This window comes from Phycomyces blakesleeanus (genome assembly GCF_001638985.1).
Source record: "Phycomyces blakesleeanus NRRL 1555(-) unplaced genomic scaffold PHYBLscaffold_21, whole genome shotgun sequence".
In the NCBI taxonomy this organism is placed as follows: Eukaryota; Fungi; Mucoromycota; class Mucoromycetes; order Mucorales; family Phycomycetaceae; genus Phycomyces; species Phycomyces blakesleeanus.
In genome coordinates this window covers 300,941-314,658 of record NW_017265154.1, presented here as the reverse complement: position 1 = coordinate 314,658, position 13,718 = coordinate 300,941, and the positions used below count along the sequence as shown (strand labels likewise).

At 37.2% G+C, this 13,718-nt stretch overlaps 3 protein-coding genes across 3 annotated transcripts; 1 reads left to right on the top strand and 2 right to left on the bottom strand.

Moving 5' to 3' along the window:
- Positions 1–183: 183 nt before the first annotated feature.
- Positions 184–1,461, top strand: PHYBLDRAFT_182762 (Homeodomain-like DNA binding domain-containing transcription factor). Its single transcript, XM_018438669.1, has 4 exons — positions 184–430; positions 484–515; positions 591–731; positions 823–1,461. Exons 1-4 carry the CDS (start codon positions 229–231, stop codon positions 1,234–1,236), a joined length of 789 nt encoding a protein of 262 aa, XP_018287555.1. The 5' UTR covers positions 184–228; the 3' UTR covers positions 1,237–1,461.
- A 3,246-nt stretch (positions 1,462–4,707) lies between these two features.
- On the bottom strand, positions 4,708–5,858 carry PHYBLDRAFT_66262 (hypothetical protein; the record flags this gene model as incomplete). Its single annotated transcript, XM_018441617.1, has 8 exons — positions 4,708–4,723; positions 4,832–4,890; positions 4,938–4,965; positions 5,041–5,094; positions 5,138–5,321; positions 5,400–5,424; positions 5,735–5,773; positions 5,835–5,858. The coding sequence occupies 8 exons, from the start codon at positions 5,856–5,858 to the stop codon at positions 4,708–4,710; spliced, it is 429 nt and encodes a 142-aa protein (XP_018287554.1).
- Positions 5,859–6,183: 325 nt separating this feature from the next.
- On the bottom strand, positions 6,184–12,944 carry PHYBLDRAFT_149303 (hypothetical protein; the record flags this gene model as incomplete). The annotated part of the gene is made up of 27 exons (XM_018432251.1): positions 6,184–6,654; positions 6,724–6,765; positions 6,818–6,942; positions 6,994–7,061; positions 7,141–7,248; positions 7,334–7,449; positions 7,523–7,643; positions 7,737–7,758; positions 7,823–7,985; positions 8,074–8,285; positions 8,432–8,511; positions 8,634–9,130; positions 9,198–9,319; positions 9,444–9,591; positions 9,776–9,889; positions 9,980–10,145; positions 10,249–10,349; positions 10,433–10,490; positions 10,567–10,700; positions 10,815–10,988; positions 11,135–11,347; positions 11,437–11,538; positions 11,665–11,772; positions 11,867–11,885; positions 11,993–12,068; positions 12,126–12,197; positions 12,458–12,944. The coding sequence occupies 27 exons, from the start codon at positions 12,942–12,944 to the stop codon at positions 6,184–6,186; spliced, it is 4,119 nt and encodes a 1,372-aa protein (XP_018287553.1).
- Between the last annotated feature and the right edge of the window lie 774 nt (positions 12,945–13,718).

The window sequence follows — 13,718 nt, the reverse complement described above, 5'->3', positions numbered from 1 at the left end:
TGACGTCTGTTTTCCTAGTGTTGGGTTTGGCTTGTGCGCACCATCCCCTTTTTGTTTCTCCGATTGGATTTATGCACATCCTATGGTGAAGTGAGGAAGGGAGGCGAAGGTGGTGGACAAAAAGATTCACAAGTTCGCACCCTATTTGTAAAGGAGCCATTTAATTATTTCTTTATTCTGCTGAGCAAATATTAAGTTTCTTCTTTATCTTAAACTCTTTACATAACAATGATGACCAAACAAGAAATCTCAGAGGCAGATTGCTGGTTCGTAATCGGTGCTCATCAAGCAGGCGCAACCGAACGAGAGTGCTCTAATCTATCTGGCCTTCCAAAATCTACCACACACAACATCATCAAGAATTTTAAAAAGTTGGGTTCTCCTCATTCATCTGTTCTGAGCATGGCTTCCATCCTGGATGCAGGTCCAAGTAAGTGAGATTGATGGAATGAACATCAAGCCTTATGCTCGATTGATCTCTAGAAAAAAGAAAGGCCGCCAATATTTCAGGAAATGTAAGTCTGCAGCGATGACGCGTCATTGATTGTCTCGGTATACTTTAATTGATTCTGACAGTTGGGTCTTTGTAGAGCAGCCCCAAGTCTGAAAAAATAACTGTACAACAATCAAGGAAGCGAGGACGACCTCGAAAGTATACTGATGAAGGATTCTCGACAGCTCTTCTTGTTCGAGATGTGCTACTTAGCTCTCGATCTGAGCCAGTGACCCAGGTAAGATCATAAGCTTAAAATGGGTGCTTTAGGTTGTTATAGGGGCTTGGCCGTTAAACGTATTAAGTCATACGAATCTTGACTGTTGTAGACTTCACTTGATACCTTACCTCAGAACTCATGCCAGCGCCCGGACTCACCTCCGATGTCTGATAGTAATGACAGTAATCGGGGTCGTGCAAGAAGCCTGGGAAAGGACAGTATGTTAGGAGAAGATGAAGCAGAATGCTTGCCTCCTACACCAAGATCACTTCCTTTAGAAGACGAGTCAGATGAGGATATGTGCACCACTGAAGAAGGCTGGTCAATCGAAGATGATGAGAAATTGTTAAACCATGTACTTGGCCTTCCGATCTTAAGCAAATGGAAAGAGGTTGAGCCAGAGTTTGGGGACCGTCATCGAGCAGACATGTGTGGTGAAAGATGGGATATTTTAAAGAAGCGACTTTTGAGCGATGTCTCACGTTTTGTGAATGAGCTGGATACATTGGCTACTAAGAGTTGAGAGGATCTATTTTTTTGTCACGATTAATGCATTAGCAGGCTAACGTGATGCGAGCTAAAGAAGCAATATACCACACATTACATCCTCAGCAATAAAACAGTGACAAATCGAAGCGGTGGTAAAGAAGCGTTTGATGAAATGTTAGGATTAATTACCCGTAATTTTAAAATTTCTGTAATTTTCTTGGATTACAAGCAAATAATTATATATGTATATGCTTGGGATAAAAAAAAATGAGAAATTGAATCCATAAACCGAAAACTGGGATTTATATGCATTTATATATCAAGGTGCCAAGAAAGCTAATGAAAAGCTAATGAAAAGCAGAAAAAGGATTTGTTTCGAAAGGAAAGTGTATATATAGGCTATATGTATTTTTAGTTAATTTAGTTTAATTTTACGCTTCTTTACTATAATATTAATACAAGTATAAAATTGATGATATTTATATAGTGAAGCTTATAATAAACTAAATTAAAACAAGTAAATGAAGACTTGATGATTTTGCCTGTGCACAGATGAGATAGAAAAACCAAGTATTAACTGGTGGTACCCTCAATAGTTTGATAGCTGTCCTCTACTCTTTTTACCATTTTTGAACCAGTATCTTGAGAATAGGGGACGGTGTGCCAAACGAAAATAACACATGTTTAACCACTAATCAAAAAGAAGCCGTAGTTGACGGGCAAGTCTATGATGGAAGCGGCGAAGGAAGATCATGTAACATCCAAAACAGAAACTGAGCGCGGTTTATTGTATTTTAGGAAGGTTCACGATATATTGAATATTGGTGTCACAAGCATAATATATGGAGTGTAACCTCTTTAAACGTGCCTTAATTACCTTTTTTCCAACCACTTATTTCATATTCCAACCCTGTTCTATTTGTTGTCTTGGTTGCCTCTTCTTCCTCTTCCTCTCCTTGAGCTATCCCTGCCTCCCGCCCCACACTTTCCTTCATTATACCTCTATCACAATAGACCCTCCTCTCCTCGGAGATAGACTTAACCGACATTTTAATCTGACAAAATCATGAAATGTCCAACTTGGTTTCTTGCCGTCTTCATTGCGTCGATCTTTGTGATCTCAGGTAAGGTCTAACAAACAAGCAAAAAAAAAACAATTCATCCAATTGACCCTCAATTGCTTTCAATAGGCCACGCTCTGACCGACGTACAGAATGAAAGCCTGAACTGCAGTGGTAATTAGCTAATATTACAGGCTTAATTGTTTATTTGAGCAAATAGACAGAAAAAATATACACCAGAAATTAACCAGTTTATCATAGGTCTCTCTTGTGGAATTTCTCCGCGTTCCTACCAGTACCTCGAAAGGCGCGACGAAAAAGATAATACTAAAAGTGATGTCGAACCAGAGTATGTGATCACCAACAAGACCCAAACTCACCACTCGAGTGCAAATCCGACGACCATACAAAGTAGCACCAGTACATCGACCTCACATAGAGCTATCCCTACAGAGTTTAGAATTTATCATGATTCTCAACACTGTAACTTTACCAATGGCACTACAAAGTACCTTACCGTGAAGAACTCGACCACCTTTCTCTGCATTTCCACAAAGACTACCTCGAAGCACCACACTACTACCCATAACAGTGCATCCAAGCAAACAACTAAGCCTGTCTCCCACACAAAGAAACATCATCACACTTTGACCAAGAAGGTTGGATCTTCAGTCAAGAAGCATTACACAATGACAAAAAAGACATCCACCGTCACAAAGGATGCAGTTGCAAAGAGTACTACTTCGATCAAGAAACACATCACTTCAGCCAAGAAGAATGCTACCAAGAAACCCACTACTACAAAGCACACCACCACCACCACCACCACCACCAAGAAACACACCACCACCAAGAAACACACCACCACCAAGAAGCATACCACCACCAAGAAGCATACCACCACCAAGAAGCATACTACCACCAAGAAGCCCACTACAACCACAAAACACACTACAAAGAAGCATACCACTACGGCTAAAACAACTGTTTCAACTCCTCATACTACTGCTAGCGCCACACATACTACATATGCTGCTATTATACCCATTTCTGTACCAACCACTATTCCTGAAACCAATTCTAAAGTTGCCAACACCGATAATAGTGTGGAATCTTCTTATAGTTCTGAAGACAGAAATAATGACAACAGTGATAACAGTGACTCTGACAGCGATGGTAGCGATGACAGCGATTCCTACGATGATGGCGATTCCTACGATGATGGCGATAATGATAGTGATAACGATAGTGGTAGTGATAACGAAGCCGAGGCAGCTTCTTCAGCCAAACCTTCTGCTACTGATCCCAATGCTGATGGCGCTGACAACGCTGTTGTATCCCAGAGTGTCAACTCTGAAGCGGTGGACGCTCAACGTGAAAACAAGACGATTGGTATCTCGATTGGTGCAGTCGTAGGCTGTGTAGCTGCTGCTGGCCTTGCAGGAATGTTTATTACACGCCGCCGTCAAAATGCCCGTCAAGAGTCTGATCTGGAGAAACACGAACGTAGCATGGGAAGCTCCGGTACAGAAGGAGAAGTCAATACACGCTGGCGCCCTCAGTCCTTTATGGCTGCTGTAGCTGGAGCTGTTGCAAAGCTGCCGAAACGTAGTCCTTCAAGTTCATCTCAGAATAACGGCGCAGGTGGTCAAGGAGCTGTGAGATCGGTTTTTGGTAGCATCCGTCGTGCTGCCAGTAACGCTTCTTCGCTTCGTTCATGGGGCTCCCGTCGTTCGGCTGGATCTTCAACCTCAAGTCAGCACAGCTATGGTATTGCAGTGACCACACCTGTCCCACAGCTTGCTCGTGTGGATGGTGGCGATCTTAACCAGCAAGATGCCATTGATGGTCGCTATAATAATCATAATCACGCTTACTAGATTATTGTCAGATAAATAAATAAAAAATAAAACTAGCCATTCTATGGTATATGTAAAATATCAATTAGTTTGGAGTTTGTATTCTTGAAATAATAATAATAATAATAATTTAAATCACAAATATCGTTTTGGTTATTTTGCTTTACTGGACTTTTGTATGGTATTCCAAGAATTATAACATATTTTACTGTTTATCTCATCAGAGTAGTACCGCATTAAATGACGGGTTACATGTAATAAATAATGAATGGAGTACCTTTTAGCCCAACTAGTCTTATCGAAAGTAGGTCGTTTTGGGGTTCAATTTAAGGAAATAAATCTTTCGCCCAGACCCATGTACCCTGCCTGTTCTGTAACCAACGCATGATATTTTCTTTAATGATTTAAAGACTCACTACTGACCATAGTTACATTATTATTATTATTATTATTTAAAAAAAAATACCGATTAATCCGAGTACCTGTAACTGCATTTAACTAGTTTTATTCACAAACTAGTGTCTCATATATGTTGGATTGATATATTCTAAAGAAAATATTACTTTACTTTTGTACATGCGTATATTATAAGTACAGCTTACTATTTTTTTATATTATATTATATTATTTATCTATTTAATAAAATATTAATTAATAAATTTGCTAATATCTGGTGTACGGCTTTTATATAGTAAATTGCCTAATAAACCTTTCCTTCCTTGGTCTAAATGTGGTATATTGTACGGCAGACATGCCAACCATAGTAGACTAAATAATTAAATAAAGATATTTAATATATGTATGTATCTATGTACCTTTAAAACAATAAGAAAGTATTTAACACTATATATACATATAATATAAGAAAGCAAAATAAATAAATAAATAAATAAATAACTACTTTTTTTTTTATTTTACCCATGGTTCATGTTTAACAGTCCATACTCCTTATTGATGTCCTCGCAAATCTCGCTTTATATATATATATATATATATATCTTTATTTATTCCGCACCTAAAATGGTTGGTGTCTATCAATTTGACTTGGTTGAACAATTGAATAGACATGTTACACCCAAACCGGGTATAGAAATACAGTGCAGTGCAGTACAGTGCAGTACAGTGCAGTACAGTGCAGTACAGTACAATGGCAATCAGTACTTTGATTTTTTCCTTAATATTTAATCCGCGATTGATTTCTTGTTTAATAAAGGTAGTGGACAGTGCATGTAAATGGTTTGTTTTAGAAAGATATATATATATATATATAATATTACCTAAATATTTTCCTTTAACTTTTCTCTTTTGTATAAATAAATATTTATAAATATACTTCTTTACAGGTATTAAAGAAAATCAAGAATTGCGTGCGACTCTTTGAAATAGCATATTCTTGAGATTCTGATCGAACCTGGTAACCCTCCTTCATTTGGATTTATCAGAATACTAAATTTTTTGTATAGAATTCTATCATCTAATATTTCTGTTTGTGAGTACTAACACTATGGGAGAGAGAGAAAGAAAGAAAGAAAAAATTCAGGGCGATTTCGAGGATGATTTCAGAGGCGATTCTAAAGGGGGAGGAGGGACTCTATGAGTAAAAGTTACTTACTTGACCCTTTACTTTTATGGAGAACAATCTATCTCCGTTCTATGGTAGAATAAATAAAAAAAATAAAGAGTTTTTTTTTTCATTTAAACAACCAATATACTTTTTCTATTGTCTTTCTGTACATTTATCACTATAACATTATTCGTACAATTAAGAATCGCTGGCTTCTTTTATAGCAGCAGGACCTTATCTTCTATTATTAATATTATTAAAGAATATATCATTTAGCTTAGAAATCAAAGTTTGTTTTAAAAGAAGTATTTAGACTATGAAGGAACATTAAGCTGCTTAACCGAGAAATACTCTTTACGAATAAATAAATAAATTATATTATGTTATGTTATAAATCAGTTTACACAATTTAAAGGTTTGAAGCAAAAAAAAAACCCAAAAAGAAATCCAATGATATTTGTGATGTTGCAACCCTATTCTATAAATCACAGTTATCTTTATTCTGTAGCCCTGTAATAATCAATTGAGTGACAAGGTGATCTAGCAGCAGCATTATAGGTATTAATGTCGTTCATTGACGCGGAAGAAGGGGAGGATGGAATACCCCAGTTAACAACACACTCGGGCCCACTGACATTGTCACCTACGCTCGAGCGACTCTGAAAACTAGAGGCAGTTTTTGATGATATATGTATCTCTTGCTGTACGGAAGCAATTCCCTGGCATATCTGCAACAGTTGTTTTAAGGATTTTCCGTGCTGAATGGTTGCATAGTGGTGACTTCCATTAATTAATGATGTAGAGAACTGGGAGAGTTCAAGCGGAAGGTTCACATAGTATGGTGGCATGCTCATATCTTGGAGTGTCATATAAACAGGTTTTTCTAATTGTAATTGATCAGGTAGGTCGTGAAGGATATTGTCCCAGGAAGGTGGTAGACTGGGACGATTAGATGCTGGTTGCGCCTTCTAATACATACTTGAGATAGTGAGTAGAGATGATTTATAAAAAGAAAATAAAGAAGCTGATTGGATTACCGATATAAAATTGATAAAGTCCATAAAGCCTCGAGTATTGTTCTAAGATACAAGTCAGTAATAATCTTTTGGTTAGCTTTGAGTCTATTATTACCTGACTAAATTGATTTAGATGTTTCATCCAGGGCTCTTTCGAACTTGGATCTACCAAGTTGGCCAAGTTCATCAGACATTTTGCTAGCAGTGTCAAGGTGCGACTTGTCTTTAAATCGGGATAGTCTATGGAAGGTAAAGTTATTATTGTATCAAGTCTTGTCAATTATATCTCACCTTTAACAATGCCAAATAACTTTGGAGATACAATAGCTGGACATATCAGCCTTAAGAATAAGAATCCACTGCAGATTGTAAAAGTCAATAAAGAGGTCTAATGTGTATCAACAGACCCCAATTATACTCTATTTTTCTCTCTTTTACCTCACACATGTGTAACGGGCTGCTTGTTTAGGACTATCTGGATTGGTATCCAGCTGGAATTTCTTAATGATTACCGACTGCAAGTGGGAGAAGATTTGTCGTAGCTCTCTAATATACATATATGTTTATTAGATTATTGTCTCTCAATTAAAATACTAATAAAAATACTAAAGATGGCTCATTGAAGACTTACTCTGGACACTTTAATTTTGTAGCCTCGATACTTGTCCACAATAGTTGGACATAACGAGCAAGTTTTTCACAATTCTGGGTGATGTCTTCCTTTTTATCAATTTTGGAAATATCAACCTATAAAAAATAATGAATACCCCTCTCAAGTATATAATAATAATAATATTATTATGAAGATCTTATAAATTACCTCTATGCACACCCTGGAACTGCAGATCGAAAGTATAATACTGCCTATCGCCTCCTCTAGATAACTTTTTCCGACCATCTTCATATAGACATCAATCACCTTTGTAAGTAAGGAGTTTCCTCTATATAAAAGAAAGAAATAAAAAAAACGATTAAAGCAGTAGTACTTTAGCAGGCTATTGACTATGTGAGTGTAGATTATTTAACTCGAGTACCTAAACAAGATGTTTGCATCGTCTAATTGCATATATAAATATTAGTGCCCATGGTTGGTATTGATGTTGCTGCTGAGGGTGCTTACCAGAACTCATAGTCGATACTTCATAATCAATAAGTGACTTTATCCAAGGAACGCTGAGTCCAAGACCTTCATAAATTCTAACTAGCGTGGTCGTGACCCCTTCGAGATCCGAATTTTTGCGGGCAATTTCATATACTGAGTCGTTATGGAACTCTTTTAGGAACTACGAAACAAATAGAAAGTTTAAGTAAGTTGGAGGTAATATTTTTATTTTTTGATTAAAATAATAACAACAACAAAAAAAAACTCACCTCGACTAGCTCGTTGTATTGACAGAACGGCAAGACTATTTGTTCATCTAATCTTGTTCCAACCTTGAGTTCTCCGGCAGATGCGTAGGATTGAGCATAGCCTAGACTGGCCAGTGAGGCAAATGTACGGTGTCGACTTTGTTTTCGGATATCGTACCAGACTTCATTTGTATTACAAATCCCAATCTGGTCAGAAGGAATGAAAATAGAGCCTGAAATATATATATATATATATATATATATATATGATGATGATTTTGATAGTTTTTTATTTTTTTTTTATTTTCTTTTATTTTTGAGTATTTATCTTGACAGACATAAGATTCCAGTATATTTTTTTTTCTTTGCTTGATTGTACCTATTCTTGTCTCTCGTTCGTTCTTACTGTTGCGACTCATAATGTTGACCGTAATACCTTGTCTTATGATAGGTACGTCTCTATATAAGAAAATATAAGGAGGGGTTAAAGTTTTGCAAGAAAATTAAAAGAAAAGAAAAATTATATTCTGTAATACAGAAATGAATAAAGTTATTGCTTTGTTTGTTTGTTTGTTTCTTACGTGAATACAAAGTTTTCGCGCCAAAATGGAGTGGGTGTCTTTTTGAGTTTTCCTGTCACCCCTCTCTTTTCATTGTCTACTAAGAGGTCGCAGTACAGCTCGCTGCATTCCAAGCCTTTACTATTCATGTGAATATTCTTTCCTTCCTGTATGCTAATCGAAAGAGTACGCCCATAGCGGTGAGAGAATGCTTCGGCAGGGTGGGTGTAGGACGACATGGCGATTGCTGAGGCAGAAGCGGATCCGAGTGTGTCAGTCGATGGACGTGTACTACAGACTATATCAGGAACACAAAAGAATTTGAGGAGTACAATCCACTGGTCTCGCTCTTGGGGGGTGCTGACTGAAATGTGTATCATCTCAAGAGGCGAGATAAAGATGGCAAAGCAATTGGATCGGGTATAGACTGTTTCAGACAGAATATAGATTTGGTGCCGTTGGATAAACCCGAGATGAATTGAATGATGGTGTCTTTGGCTAAACGTTTCTTCTCCTAGCTACAAAATTCATATTATTTTATATACATATTTTTTTTTGTTCAAGATCATTTTTAGTTTGGCTTACTATATCCTTGCTTTTGATTTGAAGAACACCATCAGATATCAAAACAGCCTGGAGCTCACACCATCCGCCTGTCTTTGGATTGTTATTTGATGAACTACCAGAGTTTTTCGAACTACAGGGCTCTATACCAAAAATAAAAGTTGGTCTTTTTTTTTCAGCGATCAGGCAGAGAAGAAGAACAGATACATAAAAAGAAGAGGGAGAGGGAGAATGGGTGATTTTATACTCGCCAATGAATCGCCTTACCTCGCATAAATATCGGGGTGGATCGAATAACTCTAGGTACATTTCCTGTATCGTATGAAGAAGGTGGGTCTTGGAATGACTTTGCTTGTGTATAGATTGTGTTTATACTATTGCTTCCACTTATACTACTGTTACCAATGCTGTTAAACTTGGTATGGCAATAAAGGTACGGATAAAGATTTTGTTATAAACATTATTATTATTATTATTATTTCGAAATTGAATTGAATTGAATTGAATTAGGGAGAGTAGAACAAAGTGAATGCAATGTGAGTTTGAATGGCTATAATCTTGTAACGACAAATAGAGTAAAAGGTGTCTTTCTATCTTACCGATTCTGATGATTTGAATAGGGTGTTCTCCATCATAATACTGGCTGCAGAGAAACTTGGTCTTTTTGTCAAGAATAATCTCCCATTGTTGCTGCTTCCTCGTGGAGATGGTGTCTGTTTAAGAATAAAAGAAAGATTGGTTAGGTTAGGTTAGGTTAGGTTTGGGTAAGTTAGGCTAGATTAGGGTCAGTTTGTTTTTGGTACAGTCCATGCAGATTGTATTTGACATACTGCACTACATCGTGCCTTTAAGGCCGGTTTAGCTGAATTGTATTCCAAGGGCGCTGTCAGATTCCCTGCAGACCATGAAGATAGGGCACCGAACCAGCTGGTGTACTCCATGAGAGTCTCTGGTTGCAAGAGTAATTCACTGTAATTATGGATCAGCCAAAAGAATGGGCACAAACAAAAAAGAAGAAGTATATTTTGTGTATAAGAAAGAGAAAATCATTTTGCTTTTTGTTTTTTTTTACATGTCTTTAGATATCGAAGTCAATTGAATCACATAGTCTCTCTTCTCGTTTTCTGCTGGTCGGACAGTAGTATATTTTAGGTTGATAACAGAAAAGGCATCCTAGACTGAAGGTGTTATAGCGTGACTATTTAATAAATAACCCCCCTCCCCCACCTCCACCCTTTCTTCTCACTCCCACTCACCTCCTTCAATGGTTGCTGCATTAGAAGGCCTGTATCTTTTTGGATAAAGAAATATAGTCTAGGTTTTTTTTTATATGTAAACATTAATTATTCTCGAAGCGTTTTTGACATCAACCAAAAAAAAAAAGATTTACCTTGCCCACACAGGCGCAGAATTTCCACAGCTTCTTCTTTTCAAGAACAAATGCCCTTTGGCTGTTCCGCAGCTCATTGTGATTGTAGATGGTGGAGGTTTGACGATAATTGAATCTAGACTACTGTACCGTTGCTAAATTCTTTTCTCTTAGTTATCATGCCAGTCATTATTAGGCCATAGCATCTTTTTCCCTTTCTATTTTTTTCCCAATAAAAATCATAAAATAAAAAGAGATTGGCAGCTTACTACCACACGAGGCTTGTTGAGAAATGGGATCGAGATCAGTGAGGAGGGTGAGGAGGGCCGTGCGCGACTGGTTGTTGCGTTCGTATTATGTGCGGCATTTGCAGGGGGCTGTTTTAATGTTTCTTTATACATTGCAAGTTTCTCTTGTATGTAAAAGGTCATATGATCTCCAAACTAGTGCAAAGAAGAAGAAGAAGAAAAAAAAAAGGGGGGGGGAAGTAAGAGAAATAAAAGATGGGAGAAAAAAGAATAGATAATAATAAGTAATCCATAGAAGTCCAGTATAAGCAATAGAAAGTTCTTCGATATATCTATCTTACCTCATCTTCATCTTCTATAGAGACTTGGTTCGAACAGGAAGAATCTGCTGGACTGACTGGTCTAGACGAAATGTTGCACGTCGTCAGATCGACACCCAGACTTGGTACCAGCAAATCCTCTTCGTCAGCTTCATCCAGTGAAATCAATACTGCTTTTAAATAACCGAGACTTGCTCTTTTTTCGTCTTCTAAACAGTGAAGAATACTTGCGATCTAAAGATATTTAAAACAAAATGGATATCAATAAAGACTGCTAAAGATTGAATCGAATTATTATTATTATTTTTTGCCTTTTCTTTAACTAATGCACGGGTCTTCTTGACAAGCGCATTAAGAATAGTTATATAGTCCATTGAAAGCTCACACAAGACCCGTTTTGCAGTGTAGAGCGAGGATGTCGTGTCCTGTAATCAGTAAGATGTATGCAATTTTTTTTTAATGACTAAAATAATTGGGCGTGAATCCGAATAAGAAAAATAAAATAAAATAATAATTAAGGGGTGCAAAAAAAAAGATAGGGTGATATTTACACACGGAATAGGCTTAGTGGATGGTGTTCGTGCCTTTTGCACTGCACAGTAGCAACCAGCATGTTGCTCATGTTTCTCCCGTGCATCCGTAAGAGCACTTTGAAATCGCTAAAGTCGGATGATCCGAGAATAATGGTCGATTAGATTTCTCATTCATTCATCCACGCACAAATTATATTTCTTATGAAATCAATCTGCTTACTGAAATGGCTTCTGTGATACTAGTAGCGTGTAGTTTGAGGGGGGCTAATATACAAGTCATTCAAATCATAAATTAGAGTGCTATTTTATTTTATTTTATTTTATTTTAGGTTGTGTAGCTTGGTACTTGCAAAGAATAGCTTCAATTAGTTCTTCGTCTTGACTCCAATGCACTTCCTTGGCGACCTTGCACTGCTCAGGAGCTTAGTTGTGATACGCTAATGTTAGCATCTCGATTCTGTCACCAGTCAGAACTTTACCTTCAACAGGCGAAGATCCATAAAGGATAGCATTTGTGTGACTAGCGAGCTGTCTGACGGACTGGGTGTACACTGCATATGTGTGGCACAATTACACCCAAAAATAGAGGGATTTTTTTTTTTTTTTAAAAAAATTAAATTAAATAAAATAAAATAAAATAAAATAAAATAAAAAATAAATTACCAGTTAATCGTAAATTTGCAGTAAAAAAATAATCAAAATAAAAATCAAAAAATCAAAAAAGAAGAAGAAGAAAGGTCACTGAATACAACAAAAGGGAACTTTGTCTTTGTCTTTTTCTTCTTTTTCTTTTTCTTTTTCTTGTGCCTACCAATGTCAAGCTGACGGCATCGTTCAATCATCTCTAGCCATGCAATGTACTTTGAGAGACCTGTTTCTAAATGTTCAATGTGCTGATGGAATGAGGGAGAGTCTGTCCAGACGTCTTCTGCATCAATAAACCTCTGCCACCAGGTTGTGTGCTGAACAGGAAGTGCACCGAGGCTACTTGGATCCATAGAAATCGGTACTTGATTATCAATGGAGATGTTTTCTGGGTTGGAGTAGTTGTGGTGGTCTTTGGTTTGTTGAGAAAGGGAGGTCGAACGAGAGGGAGTCGGTAGAGGTAACAGGGGCGAGAGGGGTGTGTTTGGTGTGGAATGAAAAGATGGGCGCGGTGAGTAGAGACTAGAGGATGCTTCGTTGGGATGAAGTGTTGTTTGTGGAGTGTGTGGAGTATTTACATCTTGGCCTTCAGAAGGCGCGAGTAAAGAAGGCTGAGACTGGACAGTAGATATCAGGGGTATACCTGAGGGCATTGATGTATAAAAGGTGTATATTGGATAGAAGATGATATCAGCCTCGGTCTCTCTTTTTTTTTTGGTTTGGTTTTCTGATTTTCTGGTTTTTGGATATTTAGATGTTGTCAAGTGCGTGATGGTATAATGGTGTATAAGGTGTACGTGTATAGGTGCCTAATGTTGAGTCGAGTAGAACGGTCTAATCCTCAAAAAAAAAAGTTAACTTTGGCAAGAGGTCTCTCGAATCAAGTCAAGTCAGATCTAGCTAGCTAGCTTAGGTCGGATAAAGTCTTGTCAGGCCAGATCAAGCTAGAGAGGTTAAGAAGTAACTATTCAAGAAAGAAAGTAAAGGTTATAAAGATAGATAGAAGCAAAAAAAACAGCAAAATAGAAAGAGAGAGAGAAAGAAAAAGAGAAAGATCTGGGAGGCAATATGCGAGTGCTTGTGCGTGGAATGATAAAAGGGAAACAGCAGAGCCAAGTCCAAGGAGGTTACCAGAAGATGGATAGGATATATATATATAAATACAAATATAAATATAAATATAAATATAAATATAAATATAAAAAAAAGGGGGGGACAAAGAACATTACTGACTCTAATGCATGGGTTTGAAGTGTTTTGGAATATGCTGAAATCTGATTGACGATCAAGGTAGGTTTACTAGGCAACGGGCAGATAGGCCATGGTAGACATTTGTTTCGTCAATGCACAACGATGCACATTATAATTGGTACTAGAAAGCTCTTTATTGTCTACCTTGAAGATCTTTACAGAACTGACACGCGAGA

Excerpts from the sequence above, each read along its gene's own strand:
- PHYBLDRAFT_182762 (XM_018438669.1), top strand. The coding sequence starts at position 229 with ATGATGACCAAACAAGAAATCTCAGAGGCAGATTGCTGGTTCGTAATC. Across the intron at positions 431-483 it reads CATCCTGGATGCAGGTCCAA|AAAAAAGAAAGGCCGCCAAT; the intron begins GTAAGTGAGATT and ends ATTGATCTCTAG. Across the intron at positions 732-822 it reads GATCTGAGCCAGTGACCCAG|ACTTCACTTGATACCTTACC; the intron begins GTAAGATCATAA and ends TGACTGTTGTAG.